The sequence below is a fragment of the Empidonax traillii genome, unplaced genomic scaffold (genome assembly GCF_003031625.1).
Source record: "Empidonax traillii isolate 1590-97213 ecotype Southwest subspecies unplaced genomic scaffold, ASM303162v1 scaffold55:size2822071, whole genome shotgun sequence".
Lineage (NCBI taxonomy): Eukaryota > Metazoa > Chordata > Aves > Passeriformes > Tyrannidae > Empidonax > Empidonax traillii.
The window spans coordinates 2112214-2137883 of NW_020955248.1; the positions used below are offsets into that span (position 1 = coordinate 2112214).

A 25670-nucleotide genomic window follows, 5' to 3' on the forward strand; every position below is an offset into this window, starting at 1 on the left:
ATGCTTTTTCCCCATTATACAGGACCAGAGTGAAAGGTGTTACTCTCTTTCTCAGGCTTGCCTTTCTCTGTAGGGGTTCTTTGAAGCAGACACAATACCCTATGCCTTCATAATCAGCTTTGCTATTACACCCCCTGCACCTCCTTTGGTTCTCTGTGACATATTTGAGAGTTATATGCAGTAGGGCTGTTTTATTAGCCCTTGTGTCTTGTAGCTCTGATTTTAATTCATTTAAACAGAAAACTTCTATGCTGTTCTCAAAAAGGCATCAGTTTGATATTTTTATAGCTCCTTATTTATAGCTGGAGAAAAGAAATTATCTGAAGCTGTAGATTATTGGGTTGGAGCCCAAAGGAGCACTCTTGTTGATCTCAACACTGCACTACTTGGCTAAGTTCTTTTATTACTGCCGTTCGAGGTTTGGGGGGAAGTTAAAAAACAAAAACAAACAAACCCTCCACAACAAAACCAAACCAAACAAACAAACAAAAACCCCAAAACAAAAACCAACCAACCAAAAAAAATCAAAACCCCAAAACCAACTCTGCGTTTTACAAATGTGTGAGAGTTTTGTGCTGGAAACCTAGCTGTGGGTTGTAAAAGCCAGCTTGTCAAATGGCTTGGGCTGTTTAAGATTAGCATTTTAAAGAGCTTTAAAAAGCACTTGAAGAATAATGGCTTGCTTGTGTCTCATTGCTAACAATGCTTAGAAATCAAGATGCTGTCTGTTTTTTGGGGTGTCCAGTCCATACATAGGGACCCCAGGGTGCATGGAGGAGGCCGAGTGGCTAGCATGCCATTTCCCTGACAGACATAGCTGTTCACTCTCATCACCTTGCTTTTCAGTGAACATTGTGAGTTTCCATTGCATCAAATGTAAGCTTTGTTTTTCTGCTCCTGAGGGTATTGAAGCTAGTGGAGATTAAACCAGTACATTAAATCAGTATTTGCTTTATTCCAAGCCACAGGAGCCAATTACTTCTGTTCTTAAGATACCCTAAAAGCAGAATGCAACAGCATTTTTTGTTTGTGTCTGCTCTCTGTAATGGCATGAGGAGTATCTCATCACAGTTGTCTGTATTAAGATGCCATTTGTTACTAGTTAAAATCCTAATTCATTTAGTCATATTGGCTCTCTTTTAATGTCAGTGCATTCATTTCTGTGGAAGGAAGCATGATCTCTTACCCTGCCCTGCTACACGACTGCATGAGTTGGCAGCAGCATGAGCATGTAGGACAGGCATGTTGTGTGTGCCTTCATGGATGCGGTGAACCTAAATTTGTCTAGCTAAAGCGACATTTTGGCGGTCTTTCGGCCTTTGTGGTTGTGCCAAGCAGGGCATGTCAATTTTTCTGAAGCTGCCTGGTCTAACTAGGCAGAGATCTGTTGCTATCCACAGCCCCAGAGGTTGCCATCTCAGAACAAAGCCAAGTAAAGTTGGTAGCAGGGTAGGAAGGAGGTAGCAGTGGGTCAGCAGTGTCAGACAAACGCTGCCTTGACTGATGAATTGGTATTTAGGTGTTTAGATTTACAGTCAAGTCCAACACAGTACTCAGAGATGGGAAGATTTTGACACTACAGTACCTGACACTCTAAATCTTCATATTAAGTAATGTTTATTTGATGGTGCCACCTAGAAGGCCTGCTGACTTTCAGGGTCCCATGTGTCATTAGGGAAGTTACAGGCTTAGGAGTAGACATGAGCTGTGCCCCGAAGAGCTTGCAAGGGATGCTTTACAAAGAGCCCTTCCTCTCAACAGTGTTCTAAGGTAGGTAATTACTGTTGTCTCCATTTTACAGGTGGGAAAAGGTTCAGTGTTTGATTTTCCCCGGAGCTTTGCAGACTTCCTGGTGCCAGGCGTGAACACAGATTGGCTACTTGCTCTTGTAGCAGTTTCTCAAGAGAACAAAGTGCTACTCAATGTCCTGTACTGTGTTGGGGTGGGTGGGGGTCCTGCAAAGCATGTGTGTTCATTAGCAGAGGGGAGAGAAGCCCTGCTTGGGCTTGACCAGCTTGCCTATGTTGGAGCAGGGTTTAGTGTTTTTAAACAAAGAAAACCCAAACAAACCAAACCAAAATGAAAAATTGTCTCGAGTAACTTTGTACTTCTTTTTTGGTCTGGCCTCAATTGCTTTTATGTTTTCTTTTTTTTTTTTTTTTAATTACTCTTATTATTCTTATTATGATTATGGTTCCTTTTTTTATTGAATTTAATTTCTTTCATTTATGAAACATGCATGAACCAACAATGTGACTCTAGGAGGTTATTGCTGAGTTGTGCTGATGTTGATTTCATACTGTGATATTTTTTCTCTATTTACCTAGAGATCAGTATTTCAATATATAACGATGTGCATGTTTTCCCCCCTTCTCCCGCTGCATGCAGGGATTCGGGTTCGTAACTTTCGAGAATAGTGCTGATGCAGACAGGGCCAGGGAGAAATTACACGGCACCGTGGTAGAGGGCCGTAAAATCGAGGTGCATGTCTTCAGTAATTCAATTTCTTCTTTATATTTATTCTTTTGATTTCTTTTTGTGTCTTGCCTCACTTATTTCACATTTGGATCCCAGTCTCGTGTGTGCGTGTGTTTGTGTCTGTGTCCTTCACCTCCCTGCACTGAAATGTATAGAAGTTTACACCCTTTACAGAATATTTTTATCGTTGTTTTGGGTATTTTTTTTAATTTTCTTTATTCTTTTATTAAGTTTTATTCCCACCCACTCCAAATTTTTGCCCTTCTGCTGTCTTGATTTTTCCTTTGCTTCAGTTTGCGAGGCTCCGATTTCCTGTTACCAGGCCTGAACAAAACTAACTGAAAGAATACTGTCCAACTTCTGTGTCCAAAAAAGAAAGCAGGGGGCCAGCCAGTATCCTCTCTTTCCTCTGAGGCCAGTTCTCCTCCATGCAAGTGTGAGATGATGCCTGTGGTGGGGAGGGGTGGGGAGACATGGGGACAGAAGCCCCGAGTGGGCTGTGCCATACACACTGCTGGTTTCTTGACCTGCCCATGGTCAAAAGTAGGCTTGGTGAAAGCTAATCCTTAAACCTTCTAGCTCTCGCCGCAGGGGAGGGAAGGGTTAATGTTGGCTGGCCAACATGGCCATGCCATGTTGGGCATGCCCGGTGTTGACCAGTTTGGTGTTCCACTGTGTTGAAGGCTAACTGGCATCATCCCTCTCTCCCTCTTTCTTAAAAAAAAAAAAAAAAACAACCAAAACCAACACAACAAAAAAAATCACAAACCAATAAGTACAAATATTGAAACAAAAAAAAAGCCACCGTTTTTGAGTAAGATGTCTGCATATTTTGCCTTTTTTTTTTGTTTTGTTTTGTTTTTTTATTTCCCTTTCCGATGGTTTAGCGTTTAGGGCCCTTCACTTGACTCACTCTTTCCATGGTAACTATACACAATGCTGGCGATGGTACGAGTTGGCGGTAAGTGAAACAAAAGCGCTAGAGAAGAAGCTTTTTTCTTTTTTTTTTTTTTTTTAAATTTTTCTTAAAATTACAAAAAAAAATTAAGAAAGAAAAAATCCATCTGCCATCTCACATTAACACTACAAAATGTGATTTGACTTGTTGTCCCCACCCACCTCCTTCCCCCTTCTCCCCTTTTTATTTTCAATGCTGTTGAGTAATGCCGCCTGGACTTTGGATGTACATATTGTTTTGTAGCAGTCTGAGCTGTTTGATTACTGACTTCATGGTGATCTCCCCTTGCACATCTTACTCAGAGTTACTGAACTCCAGTTTGGCTGGTTTTTATTAATGCACCCATTTCCTCTTCTCTCTCTCCCACCCCTTCTTTCTGCTGCTCTTTCTATCTGAGACCTGTTTGTAGCTGTTACAGTTTGTTTTCTCTCTTTTTTCTTTCTCCCCCCTCCCTAGTTTATTTCTTTACTAAGTGAAACGCAGCTGTTGGTCTCTTTGCTGACTGGTGGTTTCTGATTGGTTCTGGCAATTTTTCCTTTAAGTGCTTGTGTTGCACTTTGCTGTAGCAGCTGATTTCAGGCACTCGCTCCATCTAAATGATTGTTTGTGAGACCCAGTCCCCTCACTCCTCCCCTCCCCACCCTCTGAATCAATTGTGTTTTTTTTTTATTTTTTTTTATCTGTGTGTGTTTAACTGCATGCTCTCAGTCTCATCATTGTTGTTTCCCATTCTCTCTTTTTAAATGTGTAATGTTTCTATTGTTTTGGGGCTGAAACAAGAGTAAAATGTAGCTCCAGACTCCCCACCCTGTGTACACTCGCCATCCATATGTCTCAAGGGCCCGAGGCAGCTTTTATTTTTGTATCCTTTTTTTTTTTTCTTCACCCTGTCCTCAATTCTAATTTGGCATGGGTTTTGGTAAATTATTGATGATACATAAAGGCTTCACCCTCCTTGCAAGAACTTTGAGGCTGTCTGACATGGGGCTGCAGTAACTTGGCTTCCAAACTAGTCCATCTTTTCTTTATCAGCACCATCTCTGTGGTAACACCCCACTTGCTTGAGCAATCAAACTGCTTGGAACTATACAGAGCTCTGCAAAGAGGGTGGAGGTCACAATAAAACCAAAAAAAAAGACCCAGGTCTGCTGCTATGTATTTCTTCTTTTTGCTCTGTGACATATGTGACAAGAAAGAAATAATCTGGAAAAAGATTTTAAAATGATGGGGAGGAAATCAGTGAATATAGACTGTCCAAACAGTTGGTGGTGTTCCAGAGACCAGCTCAAGCCTCGGGAGTTCAAATCTAAAGCTGATGGACTCGAGGCTACCTTTTTCTATCCAAAAGCATGCCTGCTGGAGACCTGCTGGGCCCCAATTCCAGCGGTGAGCTTGAGAAACAAGTCAGTTTGTGCGTCACCTGGTTCAGTTCTCTTGCCCTGGGCTGCAGAAATTTTATTGCTACCTATTGAACAGAACCTGAACAAAACATCGAGTTTTGCCCTTTTGATCACTGAGCTGTAAATAATCCTGTGCCAAAGGATGGCAGGGCGGTGGAGAATCTGCACTTTACTCTCGTTGGCCTTTTGTTTAATGCATAATTTTAAAATGCCACATTTAGCCGTAACTTTTATAATTAAATGGCAACTGTTAAAAGTAATTTAAAGATTGCATTAATGTAAAATTAGATGTTTAATTTTTTTTGCTTAGAGAAGTACAGTGTGTATGTGTGTGTGTGTGTGTGTGTGGTGTCTGAGTTTTCCACCATTTTCCCTAACCTCCTCTGCTTCCTTCCCTCTCCTCCCCCTCCCCTTTCTTACTTTTAGGTTAACAACGCCACTGCACGAGTGATGACCAATAAGAAGATGGTCACACCTTATGCAAATGGTAAGAGAGACTGTTTGCACTAATGATGAGCTGAAACATTTGAAGAAAGACGAAAGGGAAAAGTCATGACCTCTCCTCAGGACCAAAAGAAACCAACAAAACCCCACAAGCCTGAATTTATGTGGAAGTTTTTGTGGAGAAATACCATTTTCCAGATGGAGAAGAGGGGACAGAGAGAAGTAGGGACATGCCTGACATGGCCAAGCTGAGTAAAGATGCGAAGGAGTGATGAGTTGCCTGCCCTACTACTGCAAGCTGATGCTGTACAGTGGGGTGTGCAGCACTCCTGTGTCTCATTGCCATCACATAGATACCTAAACATGAATGCAGAAGCATAACTTAAGATGCGTAATTAGCTATAGCTCAATTTAGGTTCTGTCTGTAAAAGTAGAGCTGTCCCCAAGCAACCAGGGAAACAGAGGCTTTGCACTGCTTGTTTTTGCTCTCTTTTTGTTACGGATTTTGCTTGTGTTCGGTAATTTTCTAAGTGGACCTAAACAGAGAAAGGCCAAGTTGTTTGGGTAATGAAGAATCCTGTTTCATCGGGATATCTTGGTGGTTCTCTGTGCAGTAATTTTATTGCATGGGCATATGTAGCATAAAAAGTCATTCTCCCAGCAGAACTGAATGCTGCTTTGATAAAGATTTTGAATCTGACTCTTTGTCTTGAAACAGGCAGAAAAAGACAGGCAGAAAAGTCCTTTTTGGTCTGAAAATGGTCCCAAACAGCTTCAGCAAGGCAGGAAACTGTGTACAGGTAGTTGCTAGTGTGAGAACCTTTCTTTATTATAACATAAGACTCCAAAGTCAGAAGATAAAATTTTACATGTGCCTCTGCTGCTGACTTGTTGAGTGGCTTCTGGCAAATAAATCTTATTTTGGGTGCAGATCTTGGGGAAACAGGGGCCAGGCAAAGGGGCTGGGATTCTGAGTTTCAGTACGTGAAAGGCTTTTGTGGCAAAAGGCAATGCAACCGTGTTATATTGCCCTGAAAACAAGGGCATAAAATGTCATGTGTGTGACTGCTTGGTAACAAAACTTGGTGTACTTGTGAAACTGATAACAGGCAAGAATATTTTGCTTTTCTAGCCAGCAGTTTAAAGCCAGCTTCAGAGCTATGCAAAGGTATTTAGTGTTAGGCCAGGCTTAGGACATACTGACAAGTGGGTGTACAGCTGTTACTAAATTTGAGAGTAGATTCCCAGTCCTCTTGTTGCAGCAACTGGAGTATTTTGCCATCAAGGTGGGCAGTGCAGCAGAAGCCTGCCTATTCTTATAGAGGGAGCTTGCACTGCATCTCTCACTGATAATCTGCCAGCAGATGAAGGGGTGGTGTTGATGGGCTGCAGTTTACAAAGTTTGGTTTCTAGAGTGGTTTCAGGTGTTCAAGTTCAGCAAGTACACCAGGGCTCCAAGACAGAGGCAGGATATGGAATTATTTAAATAATAAAGCTTGTGTGATTCCTAGCTGAACAATGAGATCTTTCCTGATAGGAATGTTTTGTGGAAGCTAATCAGATTATGTTGTTAGCTTTACACTCCTTCTCTCCCCTGTTGGAGAGATGGAGGGGAAAAGCACAGATAGGTTTCTAGATCTGACTGGAAATATGTCCCTCCTCATACTCATAGTTCTTTAAGCCCTATTCTCTTGTAGGCAGTCATCTTATGCTGATAGATTTGCAGTTCTTGCCAATTATCCAGATTATATTAAAATCAGTTCTCTGTGAAGGCTTTCACTTGAAAAGCAGCACAAAGAAGACAGGAAATACTAAAATAACAGAGAGAAGAAAATGTGAAATGAGTAGAATGCGAATTGGCGTTATGAACCTAAGCTGTGTAATGCAGTTAATGAGGAGGTTCAGACACTGTTACTCTTCAGCAGTCCTCTAGCAAACAAGACAGAAGGGTGTTTTGAGAATTCAAGGCTATAGGTTGACTTCCCTGAGATGACAGCCTGGGCCAGTGGCTTTAGAGAGGGCTTGGATCTGCAGTGTTCCCAGTAAAGCAGGGAGGAGTTGGCAGCAAGGTTCAGCAGGGAATTCCAGGTCGAAGGGTGCTCATGGCGAATATGCGTATAAGGCAGTTGGCATTCCCTCAGCAGTGCCACTGCCGTGCTGCGGGTCAGCTGATGTTTTGCTGTTCCCTCTGATACAGCGACCTGTACCTAGAACTTGACATTAGAAAAAGGCAGTTGGCCTCCATCTACACCAAGGAGGATTGAGGCGAAGCAGAAATTGGAAAGAGCTATGCATGTGAAGCTGGGGCGCATGCAAGAGACCATTCCCCTTACCTATGCTGCTCGTTCCTTCTCTTGGTGTAGATTTTGGCATTCACTGCAGTCTTTGTTGTTTCAGGTTGGAAGTTGAGTCCTGTGGTTGGAGCGGTGTACGGCCCTGAGTTATATGCAGGTAGAGCTTAAGTAGACACTTCCACTTCTGCCATTTAACTGCAGTGGTGTTTGTTTATGTTCTTAATCTACCGTTTCTTTATAACCTTTTTATGGTTGTTTTTTTTTTCTTTTTTTTTTATTCTTTTAAAAATTAAAATAGCGTCCAGCTTTCAAGCAGATGTCTCGCTGGGCAATGACGCCGCAGTGCCCCTCTCAGGAAGGGGGGGTATTAACACTTACATTCCTTTAATCAGTAAGTAACCCCCGTTGGCCCCTGTATTGTTACTGTGCTTGAGTTAACAATGACCTGTTACCCTTCTTCTCTCCAGTCTGTATAATATATACTTTAAAGGATGGGTCTTGCTGGGAATGAGTTTAGCTTGAGCCAAAGTATACTCTGCAGTTGCTGTAACTTGTTCATCTGCAATGTGTTGCTGTATTGCTGAATGGATCTTTCTGAACAACACGGAAGCTGCAGAACAAGGGGAGGCTGTGTCTGAGCAATAGGCCATTCCCTAGCCCCCTCTCCCCGCTTCAGAAATCGAAGAAACCAAACAGACAAATCCCTAAAGTACATATTATACAAGCTGCTAAACCGCGAGTCTGCAGGGCCCCTAGTGGCATGCACCTGGATGCACGTTGGGTTGGGTTTGGTTTCTGCCCTGGGACTCGTTCCCTCTCGGTATCTGTTTATTACATATTTGCAGATGCCTCTGAGGTTTTACGTCATTTCATCACGAGCCAGTTTACTCCGGTTTAAAGCGTAGTAATGTAGGCATCACTATATGTGGTGCCACTTATTGGTCACACTTGTTAAATGAAGGTGGGCTCTCAGTAAACTGGCACTTTATGGGAAATTTCTGCTGCTGTTATATGGGCTATCTTGTCTTTCAGGCTTTAAAATGAACATACAGAGGATTGGGTGGCAAAGAGTGGGAGGGGAAAGGAGGGAAGAGACTGATGTAAGTTGGTTGACTTTAAGGGCCTCTTGACCAATTATTTTAAAGAGCCTCTGCAGTTTTGGAAGAACCGTGTGCTGTATTGATAGTAACTCCCCGCGCTTCTCAGACTCTAACCAGACTGCATGGCGGTGTCAGAAGGTGGGGGGATTTGAACCCTGTTTGGGGTGGGTAAGGCATGCCAAAACATTAACCTCTTGCATGCCAAACCTCTCTGCAACCCTTCTCCCCCAAAGGGCCATGGTGTAGAAGGAAGTATGTATGGGATGCTTGCTGGGTTATAAGCATGTCCCTCTGCAGGATTGATGCAAAACGTCCCACTGCTGTGGAGCTATTGTGTCACTTTGTTTGAAGCAGGTGGTTGTTCTCTGGGAAAGAGCTCAGATCCTTTTCACCTTCCGCTTTGTCTCTCTTTACAGTTCCAGGCTTCCCTTATCCAACTGCAGCCACCACAGCAGCCGCATTTCGGGGCGCCCATCTGAGGGGCCGAGGAAGGACAGTGTATGGGGCAGTCCGGGCGGTACCTCCCACGGCCATCCCTGCCTACCCAGGGTAAGCACAGGTCACAAGAGCAGAGTGCTCTGCACAACTGTGTCAAATAGCTAATCGGTTAACAAAAAAAACCTAAAATTGTCTGGATGGTGAGAGTCAAGATATTGCTAGTGCCAGAGCATTCTGCACGTGATGGAATCCAGTGGGGGCAAATCTAAATTTTTCTGTGTTGAGTTTTTGATTGAAACAATTTTCAGTACTTGCGACAGCTTAAAGCGCTGATGAATTCCTTCTCATAATTTCTCAATTTGTCTATGGGGTATTTGTCATCCATTGACCCAATATGTTATAGTGCTGCTGAGAAGGACACAAAGAGAGAAGATCTAAAATTCCTGAAAAGGTTCTGCTCTTTGCACTCCATTTGCATTTTCATATCCCAGGTCGAGGAATATTATCCATTACCTTCATGCCTCACCATCTGGCAGTAGGACACAGAAGAGCCAGTTACCCACAATGGATTTGCTTTCTTTGTTGGAGACGGTTTAAAAAGGTTTAAAACAAAGATTAATCAAGTCCATTAATTTAAAGCTGGGAGTGTTTGGGATGTAGGGAAAGTAAAAGTGCAATGAAGCAGCAGTGAATGCATGGCCTTAGCATTCTTTGCCCTCAGACTTTTCACTAGTAATGCAGTGGAATAGATGCTGTTACGAAAGAATATTCTGCTGTTTAAAAGTACAGGGAACTAGGTCTGTATGTGAGTTTTGTTTGGGGTTTTTGTTGGTTTGTGTAAATGTGATGGAATGACAGATAAATCAGCAAATCCCTTCCAAACTGTCTTTTTTTTTTTTTTCTGTTCTGATTAGGAGGATGCTTTATTCATATTGTCTCTGGAGTTTTACTTGCCATAATTTCCAGGCAATGTTCTCAGAAAGAACAGATGAATCCTCCAAGACCGAGAAGTGGACTGGCCCTTTTTTTTCTTTAGACTAGGCCCAAAAGGGAAGAAAATAAATCACAAATCTTTTATTAAAAGGGACGGTGGAATCCACACACAACAGTGCAGGGAACTGACCTGATAAATTTACAATGCCTTCTATAGCAGATTAAGGGGTGAGAGCTTCTGTGGCCCTTTCTTTTTAGAGTCCAGTCTGATATTTAAAGTAGAACTCGAGGAAGCAAGCTGCAGTGGTCACGTATCTGCCCAATTTGCCAGAGAGCAAAGTTAGACAGTGTTTACATTTAATTTGCCAGAAGACTTTAAATGAAGCCTCCTGTCTGAATGTTGGTCTTCTGAACAGTTGTTTCTTCTGGGTATTCAGATCCACCTCTTTCTGCTACCATTTCTAGTTCACATTATCCTCTAACCATAACCTCTGAGCTGCAATTGTCTGTTGCTCTGAAATTGGCCCAGTCAAGTTTTATTAGGAAGTGCTCCACGGCTAAACAGAGAAGCAGAGTTGAGCTAAGTGCTGCCGTCTAGCAGGATATGAAATATTTGCACCAGGGAGAGGAAATGTGCTCTTCATCCCTGGGAGTAATGGCTAAGCTTTCCTAGCAAGAGGCTATCATGAGTGGGGCACTGGGAGGGCTTGTCTTTAAAATAAATCCAGCCTGAGTCCCTGTAAAAGGTTTATTTCCATTTGGAATATGGGCCAGGCTCCACTGATTAGCCCTTCTGATTATTGTCTCGTGTCTGTACTTACATTCCATCGAGTTTTTTTGACCGTGCTGGCTGATTCCATGTCTTCATGGGCAGGACACTATGTAGTAAATATTTACAAGGGCAGCAGTAAGCAAGGCAGGTTCAGAGATGGCCCAGGACTGTCCCCGGTCCAAGCACTGGGGTGTAATTAACTGCTGGTGTTTTTTGTCATCATAGTCTGAGTCTCCAAAAGATATTTTGTAGACTGAATTTGATTCCTAGTAGAATAATACAAAATGTGCTATTCAGTTCCATGTTGCACTAGCCTGGACAGCCACTGCTCCATATGGGCACTGTTGAACTCCATGGGGTCAGGGACAGGCACATGTTCCTGATACCTTGCCCTGCCTCAGTTAGTTTCTTCCTGGCCAGTGGAAAGATGACACTATAAGATCAGTCAGCAACACACGAGCGACCAAGACATAGTGAGTAATGTGGAAGAAGGCAGTAAAGTAAGCTGCAGGTTAACTCAAACCTTGTGGAAGGAATTGGTTTTCACAAACCTCAGTGGTGTCTAAATTACAAAACTGAATGGTATCGCTGCATTTGAGAACTTAGCAGAATTTAGAGAAATACAGAATATAGACTGATAAAAGCTCATTGGTATTGCCATACTGGATCAGACCTGAGGGCCATTCAGGTTAGAGTAAGTTTTGACAGTGTCAAGTGCTAGACCAGAGGAAGGTGCAAGAAATCATGGCTCTTAATGGTTTAATATTTATTTCAAGAACTCAAACTAAGAATTACCAATGTGTATGTGGAATTTCCATACTTATGTATGGCCGTGGATGTTTATCCAGGGAAGACTATTCATACCTCAGAAAGCAGTTGCTTAGACTGTTGGAGATGGTGTTAGATAGTCACCTGAGCCTGACTTCAAATACAAATGTCACCTTCAGTTTATAACTGAGATACCACTCAGTAGAAATAAGGAGACCTCTGATATATACCATGAGTAAAAACTGTACTGGAATATTGCCCCTGATTTGTAGCAGCCATGCTTTTTAAATAAGCATGCTGACAGATTACACTTCAGACCAAAAGCTGTAAGAGTTTAGACAGTGTGAGGAAAAACTTACCTACTGTAAAACTCTCAGATCTAAATAAGCTTGATAAATTTTATTTCTCAAATGATAGGTTAGTCTCTGACTTGTTGGTGGTCATTAAGTACCTTTATGAAGAGTGGACTTGCCTTAGTAAAGGGTAATTTAGTCTAGGAGTGTAAATACATAGAGGATTCACAGGTTCAAAGCCACAGCAGATAAAAGACTAGATACAAGGCAGCAGGGAGCTTCGGGGGTTTGGAGTGGTTTTTTTGGTTCTTTTTACAACACAGTCAACTGTTGGGACACCTAAATGATATGCTGGCTGCTTCATAAAACCAGCATAGTTCTTTTTCCCGTGGATGTGTTTTAGCTCAGTTACTGTGTTTTTTGCAGATGACACAGATTTGATGGGCTGCTGGATTGCTTTATGCTTCTGGTCAGGCTACATTACCAGAATGGCCTCTGTGGTTCTCAAATGTTGGAATTTCCTCAGTTTTTGCGAGCATTAAAAATCACAAATATGGATATTCTAGCATATAAATAAATCTTGCTAAATTTCAGCCCTGGGAGTTGATGTGAGTCGAGTCCTAACCAAGGGAGAGATGGAACATGCACGTGTGCTTGGTTATTTTGATCCAGGAAGTCTTACTCTTACCTGTTATTAGTGTTCCTTGCAGTTTTCTCTGGAGAGCTGATGCTAGCATTTCTTGCTGACAGAAACAGTGGCCTGATCCAATGTGGTAATGCTTATATTCATCCAACTGACTGTGTTCAGAATAACTGTTAAAACTGCTAACCTGTTCATAAACCAAGTCACTTCCTCTGTCATGCGTTTGCCTTTCCTGCAGGAGCAGGTGGAGTATCACTGCTAAAACACTCCTGGTCCTAGATAGAGAACCCAGCAATGTAAGTCACTGCCCCAGGAGCCAAATTCTTTGTTATGTGGTTGTAAAAATTTAGCTTCAACAAACATGATCTTATGGCCTGCTTCTCCCTGCTGAAGTGGCTCCCCTCTTCCTCTAACAAGGGTCTCTATCTTCATACCTGCTCCCAAGCGCTCTTGGAGACTACAGTAACTTTGTCCATTGGGAATGGAGTGTACTTTTCCTGGGGAAGACAGCAAGACTAAATTATTCAAGCAGTAGCTAACATGGCAAGATTTATTTTATTTCATTTTATTTTTTAGTAATAGCATGCAGAATTTTGGCAAGATCTGCTGGGCTTTTTTTGCGTGTGTGTGCCTTACAGTAGGTGGGTGTCTGAGGGTGGCAGGCTCTTGGCAGCATTTCACATTTCATCTGATGAGTAAAAAATAACAGTCAAAAGAATAGCTAGTGTTCCATACCTTCTTTTTCCTTAATGCTATGGGTAAGTCATACACATCAGATCCATGAACATCACAGATGGTGGGGCTAATGCTTTTTAAAGCCTTGAGCAAGTTTGTGCGGAGCTATTCAGAGGACAAAGCAGGAGGAAATTCCCCAGTATGTGAAACACACGCTGAACTCAGATGGGTGGGGGGCATACCCTCTCTTCCTTCCTCATCCTTCCCCAACCCCTGTCCCCAGAGCAAGCTGCATAGTCTTAAGCTAGCAAATGCTCTGGTAAGAGCAGCTGTTTGGGAACCCCAGGTTCTGTTTTAACAGTTTTCCTGCTTGAAGTTCTGAGAGAAAGAAAACTATGGCTTAAAGCAGAAAAAGCACCATCCCATGGAAACCCTTCCAGTTGCTCCTCTCTGCTATGGAATAGGTCGTTACTACCAGGGACTCCCACTGCACCTTTCAATTCTCGGACCTTGGACCAGTCACCTAACCTTTTTAGCTCATTATCTCTGCTTGTGAAAGCAATGCATTGTGGGTATTTTTGGTTTTTTCTTTTCAATTACATTTCTCTGTGTTTACTTTGATCAGAATTGATTGACTTGTTTTCCTGAGGTGTTGCATCAGTTCTTTAAGATGCTGAATAATAATACTTTGCATGCTTGTGTGATCAGCCAAATCTTATCGCATGTCTAATGTGCAGGGTAAAAGCAGGTGATGTATGGATGTCAGAAACAAAGTCATGCAGCCCTGTGAAGCCTGAAATATGTAATCAGGCACAAGTCTCTGAACCACACTTCCTGACATAGGTGATTCCAGCCCCTGTGGGATGCCTTCTGAGGGGCTCCTCAATTTCACAAACCCACTTCATGAAGCCAACGTTTCCACATGTTTAGGGGGTAACTAAAATCATTCCAGGAGAATAACCAAGAGTGGAGGTTTCTAAACCCTTGTTTTTCTTCTTCAGGACATCAGATCTTTTTGAGTCTATATTTATTGTACAAGATGGTGGTTCCCCTCCCTCTCTCCTTCGCATACTGTCTCCCCCTCTGCCCGCCCCTTCCCCCTTTGCATGCCATGGAAGATGACTTGGAGCCGTCTAGCGTGCGTGCGCACACACATTCTCTTGCTGATTTGCTCCTGCCAGAAGCCCAGGTTGTGGATTCATACATCACCTGCCTGTGTAAAACGCATGTGCATGCTGCCGTCCTCAATAACCGGAATGTGTTTTCTGTTCTTTTGTTTTTTGTTTTTTTGTTTTTTTGTTTTTGTGTGGATTTTCTGCAGTGTGGTTTACCAGGACGGATTTTACGGTGCTGACCTCTATGTAAGTACACACACCGGAGCCTTCTCGTCCCCAACCCCTGACAAGCCAGCCTTTTTTTGTTTTGTTTTCTTTTTCTTTTGGTTTGTTGGTTTGGTTTGGTTTGTTTTTTTAAATATCATTTACTTTAATTTTCTTCTTCCTTGTGGATATATATATTTATATATTTAGGAATGCAAGCATGCTTCTCTGTCACTGCGCTTGCCCCTGGGTGCAAGACCTAAGCCTTTGGGTTTCCTGATCATTGCCAGGGTCAGTTCACTGGGTGTCCTGTCCCCCACACGCACACTGGTACTAATCAGCCTGAGAGACGACTAGCAAATTAAAATTTCTCTCAACACTTCTCTCATAATTTGGATATAAAAATAACAGGACTGGTTTAGCCTCAGACCTTCCCTTTCCTTCTCCCCTTCCACCCTCCCCTTTCTCTTCCCTCTTGGGGCCCTTTCAGGTTTGATTTGTGCAGCCCACACTAAACTGAACAAGCTGTATGTTTAAAAATGTTCATGTGCCACTGGGATGTGGAGATTATCCCTTTGGGGAAGACACTGGGGCTGATTAAAAATGGAGACTGAGATGCTAGAGTGAAAACTGACATCTCATTTCGCTAGTAGAAATGGTACCTAAATAGGCTAGATTCTCTCACCTCTTTGGGGAATTGTAGAGTACAAATATGTGGAGGTGTTCGGTTACAAGAGTCAGCAGCCTCCTCCTGCCTGGGAATTAGCTGTGATACCATGGGAGACTTTGTCATGTCATTGTCTTTGTCCTACCCAGCCAGTCTGTATTGCAAATCTCCAGGGCATCTATGTTTACCTAGGTGGGTTGTGGATGGAGGTATTCAAACTGACCAGTGAGAAAAGTGGGAGAGGGAGAGCTGTTGCAGAGCAGGAATGTGCCTTTCAAAGCAAAAATGTTTAGGTTCACTGCTACCATTGCAACTTGTGGCCTGCCTAGCTCTAGCGGAGTTCCCTTTTGTGATATTGTAGGACATAGCTCTTTGGAGCTGGGGAAGTTTTGTATTGGGTAGTGGCACGGTTGTCAGCATGAATTTCACATCCCCATTCCTTTGAAGGTGCTATTCCTGACGTTTATAAGGAGGATCTGGGCATTAGACTCAGGAGAATGGATGGAACCGGCTTTTGGATTTTGTTGGCTTATGTAGAGGATCAAGTCGTGTAAAGGTGCTTTTCCCAGCCCAGGTACACCAGTTGGAAAATGTGCTCTCTGAGCATAGAGATACTGGGTACATTTCTTCATTCTTACATACACTATTGTGTGTGCAGTCCTTTAAAAATTGATCTGCCTAGTCAAGTGTTTCTTTATTAAACTGTGTCAAGGACAACAGAAGATTCTGGATATTCCTGCTTCACGCCTAAAACACTGGCTTTACACACCACCGACTTTGCTACAGCAAGTAAACCAGAAAATGAGTGATGCTTAGTGCCTCTTCCCTCAGTGTGGTGTATAAGAGTCTGCCATGTTGAAAGGAAAGACTGGCCAGGGTTACTCCCTGCTTCTTTTGAGAAAGCTCCTTCAGAGCTTCTCTTGCAGGTGGGGAGAGAGGCTTATTTAGCATGTCTTAAGGACAGAGACTTCAGTAATGAAGAATACTCGTAAGGACTTGGTGCTGCAGTGCACTACCATCACGTAACACAAAACCAAGCCCCCGAGTCAAGTTAGAACCATTAGGTGGACTTCTGATGACTGCTGGTGGTGGTTATGGTCTGTCAGAAAGCGGGATGATAGAAGAGGGGACTCCATCAAGGTAGATGGTGTTGCTTTTTCTTGTGTTCTTGCTGCTCAAAGCCCTCCAGTGGAGCTCAGGAAAAAGTCATCACAATCCAAACTTGAAGTTGCCTTTCCAAATAATTTCTTTGTCACAGGTGGAATGACTGCAGTGTCCCTGTGCCCCACTGAGTTGTGCTTTTCACTGCAGTGCTTCCATGCCTCTGGTTAGTGTGATAGGCTTGTCCAGATTCTGGAGGGGATGACAGAGACTACTTCAGTTAAGACCGGGTGGGAGGTTAAATTGAGGTTTTCTTAGGATGTCTGAGCCCATAGGGTTATGTGAAAGAAAGGCAGAAAAAGGAGCTAAGCTGGCAGGGAATGGTTAGTCATAGGAGAGATGAAAGGGAAGTTTCCCAAGTTTGGGCTGCTTTTTCTGCATATATGCTATGCACCGATTTCTCATTTTCCTCCTCCTCCTTTTCCTCACTCCTTTTTTCTTTCCTGGGGCAACCATCCTGCTAGCCATTTCTTCTGTGAAGAAGGCATTCCATCTGTTGTTGGATGCGTCCCACTCTGGCAAGACACCTGAATTGATAAAACAACCTGCCCCAGGATGCAGAGGGCTTCATTTCGGATCATAAGAAAGGTTATCTTTCTTCTACAATGGGGTCAATCTGGGTGGTGGGGGGGAAACCCAAACAAAACCCACCCATGCGAAGACCGCTCCTGCCTGTGAAAAGCGTGCTTGCATCCACTGGAAAGAAAAGGCTGGTGAGCCCCACTGCGGGCTGTTTGTATGATTGTTTCTTTCCACAGCTGTGTTTTTTTGAACTGCTCTTCCTGTGTTCTGTTATAGAATAGTCTTACAGGAACCAATCATTAGCGCTAAAATACCTCAGGTAGGAGTGCCAGTGTGACCTGCCAACCAATCAGATTGTGGATTGCAGTGGAAAAAACTGAATTATACTAACCATTCCAGCACCACATTAGAGATGGGAACAGAGGCTTTTTTAGGGCAGCGCAGACTCACGTGTGATCCAAGCCCCCGCTGTAGCAGGGTGGCGTGTGTCCAGATTTCATACTGAGTGGCATTTCATTCAAAATAAAAAAACCCAAACCAAAACAACAAAAACTAAAAAAACCCAACAAAACATAAATTCAATGGAAGGGTTAACAAGGTCATGCTTGTCCCATTACCATGTTAGAAGCACCTGCTGCAATGGACACTGTTGTCCTGTCACCTCTTTTAATTCATTCATGCTCATTCCTGGTGCACATATGCCACCCTTCTAATACAAAATACCAGAAGGGGTTCTAGCCCTTTCTGATTCTTAAATTGTGTTATATGGCAGTTTGGGGGTGGAGAAGACACATTTGAGAGATGACAAGTAAAAAATCCTAAAATTGGGCTCACTGCCTAAACCTGGCAGGTGGTCAAACATATCTAACTGGTACCACGAGTTACACATTTCTCCAGGGTTATGTGTATGCTTGTGCCTTAGGGGTATTAAGGCTCTTTGAAGCAAAGAGGGCCAGCAACATACTTTGTGTGCGTGTCTAAGGCAGGGAGGGAAAAAGAAAAGGGAGGCTTATACCATAGGATACACTGGCATAGTAAGCTGTAGTGTTGGATTTCCTCCCGCTGTCTTTGGATTGATCGCCTAATATGGACCTGAAGAGTGGAAGAGAAGATGGACTTATTTTGAGATGAATGGCATTGTGCTCATTTATTTACATTAACGTGCTCAGTAATTGGAATGCTGCTTTAGTTGGGATTGCAGCTTCCTGTGTACGTTGTTCTTCCATGTTTGTATTAATTCAGAGAATATAAGGCAGTACTGAAAAAGCTGTCATCTAACATTAAAGAAGGAATTTAAAATAAAATATTGCTTTGTTGATGAGCCAAGTACAGAACATCGCAGAAGAGTAATTTTTTATTTGGGCTTTTGTGAATACCTGACTAATACAGGCAGTTGAGGTCTATAGGCTTAAGTGCTGCAGGGGGAAAGGGTTCAGCATAGCCCCAGAAACACTGGCCAGTTAGCCAGAGAAAGAGAACTTGAATTAATTTAAGCAACATTTAGGCTTGTGTTCCTCTCACATGTTCCCCAGACAATCCAAAAGCTTGTATAATCTTGATTTACACAGTCCTTTTGGTTGTTACTGCTCAGTAAAAATGCATAAGCCTTCTTATTAGTTCCTGTTTCCTTATGGAGGCAGTGATTAAACTGTCCCAATGATAGAAAGGTATCTGACGTAACATCTTCACAAGCAGTTCAGACACACTCGTCTCTTTTGAGATGAGGCTAAAGATATAAAAAACCTGAACCTAGATGGGTATCCTGTCCCTGTGGAATCAGATAAATGGAGTGGGAGTTTGCATGGCTATCCTGGGTTTCAGGCACTATGTCACTCAGTGGTGTCTTCTGTTGCAGTTTGGCTGTGTGGCACTGGAGGAATGTGGTGAAGCTAGCAAGGGCCTTTTTTTTTTTTATTATTATTATTTTTTTCACTGGAAAAAGATGGTTGTTCCTCTTTGGTGCAGATGCTCTGCTCTATTGTAGTTTATATTTACTGGAGTACCTGAAGCAAGTGGCACCAGAAATCACCAGGGGTTTTAGGACTGTGCAACTGAGATTACAGATGAGCTCTGCATATTAATTGAAAGTTCTATGTGAACAGGAATAGCAGGAGAAAATATCTGGTGCATTGGACAAACTGAGCAGGGCTTTAGATGCATTTATAGAATTATGTAGGTGGGCACTGGGTTATGGAGAACAGGAGCATCAGCTGGGTAAGGCAACCTGTACAGTGTCTGCTTTGCTCTGTACAGGCCCCGGAGCTGGGTGAAAGGATTTACGAAATAATGAATAATAGTTGCAATAGTTCCTCCTCTTTTCTTTGCCCTGTTTTGGGGTATTTGGACCTACTGGTCATGCTAAATAAATACATCCCTGTGTCAGAAATCTCCCAGCTGTCCACACTCATTGCTCCTATGACAGGAATGCACCATGGCCATTATAATCCCCATTTTTGGTTTTATTTGAAGTACACAGAAGTAGACTTTGCAGATCGCTTTGAACTGAGCAGGTCTGCCTGTACATGTGTACCTTTATCCTGAGATTTTTTTGTTTTTTCCTTTTTTAAATAACCAGTAGCTTCAATTTTGCATCAGTGCATGGTTAAAAAGCAATACACGTCAGCTATTTCTTAACTTCATTTCTCCAATGAATTATTTCTCCTGTTTGTTTTTTTTTTTTCTTTTTGTTTGTTGTGCAGTTGACTGAAGAAATGTTAACATCCCGCTCTAAATCTCTCAGTGGAGTCTCTGTTCCCTTCTCTGATATAACAGATGGGTTATTGCTTGTTATAATTATTAACATTGTGGTGTGGGACAGGGCTAGGGTGGGAGCCATTCTGGGGGGCGAGGGCGGGAGGCTGCGGGAGTCGTTAAGGTTGGAATGTTAACTCCAGTGGTGACTGACTGTTTCCGTAATAGCAGGTTGTTGTGGCTGCACGCTCTAGTACTTGAGGCTGTGTACTTCACTGAGCTTGTGGTAGAGCCTAGGGCGAACTGCTGTCCCAAGAGAATGCTGGGATGGATAGAACTAGCCAATATGAGTCTGAACGTGGTGACTTTGCTGGTTGTTCTAGCTCCAGATGTCAGCATGCTTAGTTTTTAATTTTGATTAATAAATGTTACGCCATTCCCCCTCCCACACCTGATTCCAACCCTTCTTTTCTTCTTCTTTTTTTTTATTTTTCTTTTTTTTGTTTTGGTTTGTTTTGGTTTGTTTTGGTTTTGTTTTCCTTTATGAGAGACATGAGTTAAAAGATAATTACATGATAAGCCTTTTTGGTTTCAAACTGCATCTTGCTGTCATGCTCAGAGTGTGTGCCAGGCACATTTGATGTGGCTTCTGATCAGAAATGTGACTGGCAAGTGTGGGGCAGAGTGGGAATCAGGGTGCATGCTGAAGCCAGCTGCCCTGCAGAGGGTAGCGCCAGGAGAAAATGCCTCCTATGCTGTGCCCAAATTACAGATCAAGGGTTCAGGAAGCTGATAAACCTAAGGGAATACCACAATGACAAAGATACAAAGTCTTGTCTTAATTTGGTGAGGTTGATGAAGGTTTGGTTTGGATTAAGGCTGCATCTCATTCCGGTTGCCTCCGTCACGTTTTGGAGGTAGAAATAATGGTGCAGTGATACCACGGCAAAGCCAAGCTAAGCATCCCCAAACCATCAATCCACAACGCAGAGTTTGAAACAGCCAGGTGAGATTAAAAGGGCAAAACTGTAACATGACACTGTATGTTTGACAAGTGTAGATCTGGGTTGCTTTTTCTTTTGCTAACTAGAAAATTGAAGAGGCTGCAAGTCCCTCTCCTCTGGAGTAGGAAGGGGTCTGCAAACATGTTTTTGATAGCATGTTAGCCTCCATGGGGCTAACGCAAGCCCCACAAAAGCAACCAAAATTAGTTTAAAATCACTACTTCTAATTTAAAAGCTGCCTAGCCTCAAATTGAGCACTGCTAAGCAAACACTGTTCTGTGGTAGAGCTGATCCTGTACTCTCAGTTACATATGTGCAAAGGATATATAGGGAAGAAGCGGTAGAGCTTTGTTGAGCTGATTCTGGAGGTGAAGAGCATAACTCTGCCTTCTGCTCCTTCAAACTCTGAAATGTAATTTGGAAAAAAAAAAGGACAAAAAAGGAAAAAAAAGAAACTATCTGGAATTTTCTGATTTTTCTTTTTTAATGGCTCATTGTGTTTCAAGTAAGTCAAAGGCATGGTTCATTTACCATGCCCCCATTCCCTGCAAGTTAACAAAACAGAAGTGTACAGTAAGGAAAGACCTAACCACAGCTTCCTGCTGTGCCACCTTTGCCCCTGGTCTGAAAGGTGGCTGGCCTTGACCCTTCAGTACTGCAGGGTGTGCAGAGCCTGAGCCAAGCCTTGCTCTGCCCCAAGAGCTCCTTGTGGGAATTCCAGGAGAAGACTCACAGGTCTTTCTCTGAGTCAGGATTCGTGCCAACACAGCCCATTTTTAGTAACTACCTCTACTCAGTGTAAGCCCCTTTGCTGCAGTGTGTAGCATGGGCAGAAATGCAGCAGTAGTACAGACTGCTCTGGAATAATTTCCCTTGACCTTTGTCCTTTTTCCATGGAGGGGAGGGTAGAACCGTCTGATTGGCTTCCTTGTCAGTTTACTTGTTGACAGTCCTGAACCCAGTAGGGACTGTCTTCTCTGACCATCTTTTCCTGACTGCTCTTTGGCTTGTCTGGCTGTTGATACTTTTGCACATGTGGGCCAAATTAAAATCTGGTCTTTGGGGTTTTCCAGGCTTAAAAAAAGAGCTAGAGAGGTAAAAAAAAAAAAAAAAAAAAAAAAACCAAACAACCAAAGCAGGAATTTCTCTGACTGGTCCCCTTTCTAAAATACTTCACAGAAAGTGTCCACCTCTAATTTCCCCAACTTAGGAGGAAGGGACCATAACAATTACGTTTACAAGCAAGATTTCAGGTCTCTTCTGGTTTTCAGTTCCTCCATGCCAAATTGCATTTTCTGTGGGGTTATAACCATGCTCAGTCTTCTTTTGTGTGTTTTCTCTGCTAAACAGGGTAGTGGAAGAGCCTCCCTGGTTGCTCTAAGGAAAGGAATATACATGAGTTAATGGGTGATGCTTGCGATAGACAAGACATGGGAGCTGATGCAGTTTGAAACGCTTCCTCTCCTTGTGATATGTGTGACTTTTATTTAAATTTTATTTTTTTATGCTCTGCATGGGTGGACAGGTATCTGTAAAGTCAGTTCTCTTCTCTCCTGCAGGGTGGATACGCAGCCTACAGATATGCACAGCCTGCTACTGCAACAGCAGCCACAGCTGCTGCAGCCGCTGCAGCAGCTTACAGCGATGGGTATGTAAGGGACAGGTATCCATGGGGGCTAGCTTGCTGTGCTCAGGGATTCAAGGAGCATCGATCCATTACAGAACTTCTACTTTCCCCCATTTTTTGGTCTTTCTTGCACTCGCATGCGCACACATGCATGGACAACCCAACACGAAAGACCTGAATGCACGGTTTGTCTCTACTCCTGGACAGTATTGCCCTCCGGTGTACGCGAGCTGGCACAAATCCCTGTCTCTTCCCTATCCCTGTGATTCTCTGCACAAAGGAGGCACTGCGGTTACAGCCTCAGAGTCAGAGATCTGGCTTTCCTTGCTCTGTGACTCTGGGCCCATTGCTTAATCACTGGGTGCGTTTCTCTCCCCATCCATAAAGTAAAAATGGCTCAGCTCATGCAGTGCTCTAGGATGCTGTAACGTGCAACTCTGAATAGATACAAAGGATTGTCATCATCGGAGTGCTTGCTTTAAGATTTTTCATCTCCTGTGCAGTGAGGCCGTGTTTTAATCCTAGCACATGCGAGACCATTAGAGTTTATACTCTTTTCATTATGGAGAATCCCTCACTGCTTTCCATGTAGCAGCTGTTACCGTGCCGGTAGCACTAGTGCCAGCAGTCACTCTCCTCCCAAATTGCATCACGTGAGGTAAGGGATGTACTAGCTGTCATTTCAAAGGTGATGACGTCTTCCCTACAGGTCAAGCTCGTGGCTTCTACCATATCCCTCCATGCAGGCCATTCTCCTGCCCATCTCATACCCATGCATGGCAGCATGCCCTTAGGTTCTCTTCACGGAGAGGCTGCCTGCGTGCCTGTGTGTGCATGTGTGCATACATGTGTGTGGAAGGGTGTGCTGCTGCTTCCATTACCTGTGGTCAGACAGCTATTTCTCTGCCCCTCCCAAGTGACTTTTTTTTTTTCTTTTTATATCTTTTCTCCCTCTCTTCAGTTATGGCAGGGTGTACACAGCAGATCCTTACCACGCCCTTGCCCCTGCCGCTAGCTACGGAGTTGGCGCTGTGGTAAGTGGGATTTTCTTTCTTGCGCTGTCTCTCGTTTCCAGCGTGGGGAGCAGCTGTTCACTGGGCAATGAAACTTCACCCAGAAAGACTTTTTTTGTTGAGAGAGGAGGTCCTTAGCTGCGGTGCTGGGTTCCCAGTTGTTCTCCATTCATATGCGTGTGTGCACTAGGAAAGAAACTAGGTTGTAGGAGGCCAGTTATTATGTGGTCTTGCACATCAACTAGTACAATGAAAAATGAAAATTAAAACTGACCAGAAGTGTCAAGAGCCAGAACACTGTTGATGAATCAGTAGAACTGTATCGAGGTGATATCCACCGCAAAAATCAGCAATAGTTGGATATCGAAGACACCCTTTCTTGCCATTTTCAGTTATAGGAAGCAAGGGAATAAGTTGTTCTTGTGACATCTTGCAGCAAAGCTGCTTTACTTGGTTTCCTCTTCCACAGAGTGGAAGGATGCGGTGTCCTGCCTGCCAGCAGTAGTTACGCAAGGGCAGGAATGAGGTATGCTGGCATCAGAGAGGAGTGGAGCAGCTTGCTGAAAACACATGCTTGCCCATCTGCTGGCCAGTGCAGTATCTAAGCTGTTGCAGAGGCTGGAATACAAATGTGTTCAGAGAAAAATGCACCTAAAAATAGATAACTGCAGTGTAGCACCTCTGTTTCAGCCTCAGCTCATCGTGTGGATTCTCTTTAGGGTCAGTGAGGGAAAAGCAGGTGATTCTAGGGTACCTGGTCGTCATATCACCCTAAGGTGAGGTGAAGAGCATCTTAGAAGTCCTGGTCTCTGCTATCTATCTATCGATAAAGGCAGCCTATAAAAGTAGTTTGAGATTAGGACTTGTGAGTCCCCTCTTGGGTACTGAACTCCCTTTCACCAAGACTTGCCAAACTTCACCTCCAGCTTGGCTGGCCATGAGCATGTTCTCCTGAGCCACATCTTTGGATTTGCAGGCAGAGTTCTCTCTTGCTTCTTAGAGGTGCTGATGGTGGTGGGACAGTGCCAGGAGAGGTCCATTGGTCCTTCCAAAAGCATTTGGGTGTTGTCCTGGGTATCACTCACAGTTCTCCTAACAGCCTTTTCTTCTCCCTTTTCATTTCTACAGGCGAGTTTATACCGAGGTGGCTACAGCCGATTTGCCCCCTACTGAAGTGACGTGAACCCCCTGCGAGTGGGACAGCCCCCCCAGTTCATGAGGCCTGGCTATTGCAATATTTACTAGTAGAGGAACTCTATAGCAAGTTGAGGAGGAAAAACAAAACAAAACAAAAAAAAAACAAAAGAGAAAATACTTTTTTATACCTCACTATGTTCTTTGAATATGTATTTTTTTTTTTTTTTTTTTTTTTTTTTTTTTTTTTTTTTTTTTTTTTTTTTTTTTTTTTTTTTTTTTTTTTTTTTTTTTTTTTTTTTTTTTTTTTTTTTTTTTTTTTTTTTTTTTTTTAACTGTGGTAAAAAGAATGCATTTCCGTGTCTGTATGTTGGTGCATAGCTTATCTTACCAATCACGGAAAAGACGATTAGTGATAAGGAAAGCGGTTAGAAACTGATATCATGCAATTAATCAGGAACACGCAGACAGAGTTACTTCCCTGGGTCTGGTGCTTGATGCCTGTGAGACAGAAGGACGTGAGGGAGAAGTCTCCACCTGCCGTGTTTCTGGTCTGCAGAAGGAAGCGCTCTGGCTGCGGCTGGGACCTAAATGCTGGTGGGAAATAGTCATTTACGTTTGGAAATGGGGGAAATTCAGAGACTTTCCTCGTTCCTGTCATCACCTGACGCGCGCGGGTTTGGGACAGCTTCAGCAGTGTCAGAAGTGTAGACTTCACAAGAGAAGAGTCCCTCAACCTGCTCTAAGACTTCTGCTGTTATCTGCTGTATAGGGGACAAGACTTTGGAAGAAGTTTTTGATGAGGATGACCTTTCCCCCACTCTCAGAACTTTTACTAGCTGATCATTGTCCATTGCTGGTGGCTATAATTATCTTAATTTTCATTCCTCCTTTTCAAGATCTTTCTCCCTTGCTGTCCTGTTCCTCGAGGAGTGGCAGATGCAGTGCAGGATCAGGCAGAGTACCTCTGCTGCAGTCAGCAAGTGGTTAAACTTGCGGAGGTGAAGCACATGCAGCCTTGCAGAGGAAGAAAGTTAGCAGAAGAGTCGAGCGTGGCGGATGCTCTGAGGCCCAGCATGCAAGGTCTCTGCTCCTGTTCATCCTGAGCTGCTTAGGTGCTTCTGCAAGTAATCTATTTCAAACAACATGAGTAAGGAAAAAAACTGTCACGTATAAGCTACTTGAGGTGAGGGACAAGCATGTGGGTTTTTGTGGGGGAAGAGGATCTTTTATACCTAAATGTGATCCTGAAGTAGTTTTGTTTCTGGCAGAAGCAGTTTGTGCAACCTCTGAATTCATAGGAACTTCCTACCAGAAGCTATTTCAGGCCCTTACA

General features: G+C 43.3%; 1 protein-coding gene across 10 annotated transcripts in view; it reads left to right on the plus strand.

Moving 5' to 3' along the window:
* RBFOX2 (RNA binding fox-1 homolog 2) overlaps positions 1 to 24529 on the plus strand; it is a 167532-nt gene extending 143003 nt beyond the window's left edge. For 4 of the 10 annotated variants that reach the window (XM_027879549.1, XM_027879557.1, XM_027879554.1 and 1 more), the window contains 9 exons: positions 2389 to 2481; positions 5263 to 5323; positions 7678 to 7731; positions 7873 to 7965; positions 9091 to 9223; positions 17142 to 17184; positions 22120 to 22208; positions 23149 to 23221; positions 24329 to 24529. In XM_027879549.1, coding sequence (XP_027735350.1) covers positions 2389 to 2481; positions 5263 to 5323; positions 7678 to 7731; positions 7873 to 7965; positions 9091 to 9223; positions 17142 to 17184; positions 22120 to 22208; positions 23149 to 23221; positions 24329 to 24373 — 684 coding nt within the window. In that variant the 3' untranslated portion in view covers positions 24374 to 24529. Of the gene's footprint in view, positions 1 to 2388; positions 2482 to 5262; positions 5324 to 7677; positions 7732 to 7872; positions 7966 to 9090; positions 9224 to 14517; positions 16932 to 17141; positions 17185 to 19564; positions 20591 to 22119; positions 22209 to 23148; positions 23222 to 24328 lie in introns of those variants that run through there. The other 6 variants (XM_027879550.1, XM_027879553.1, XR_003570723.1 and 3 more) reach the window with 5 other exon arrangements.
* The last annotated feature ends 1141 nt before the right edge of the window (positions 24530 to 25670 follow it).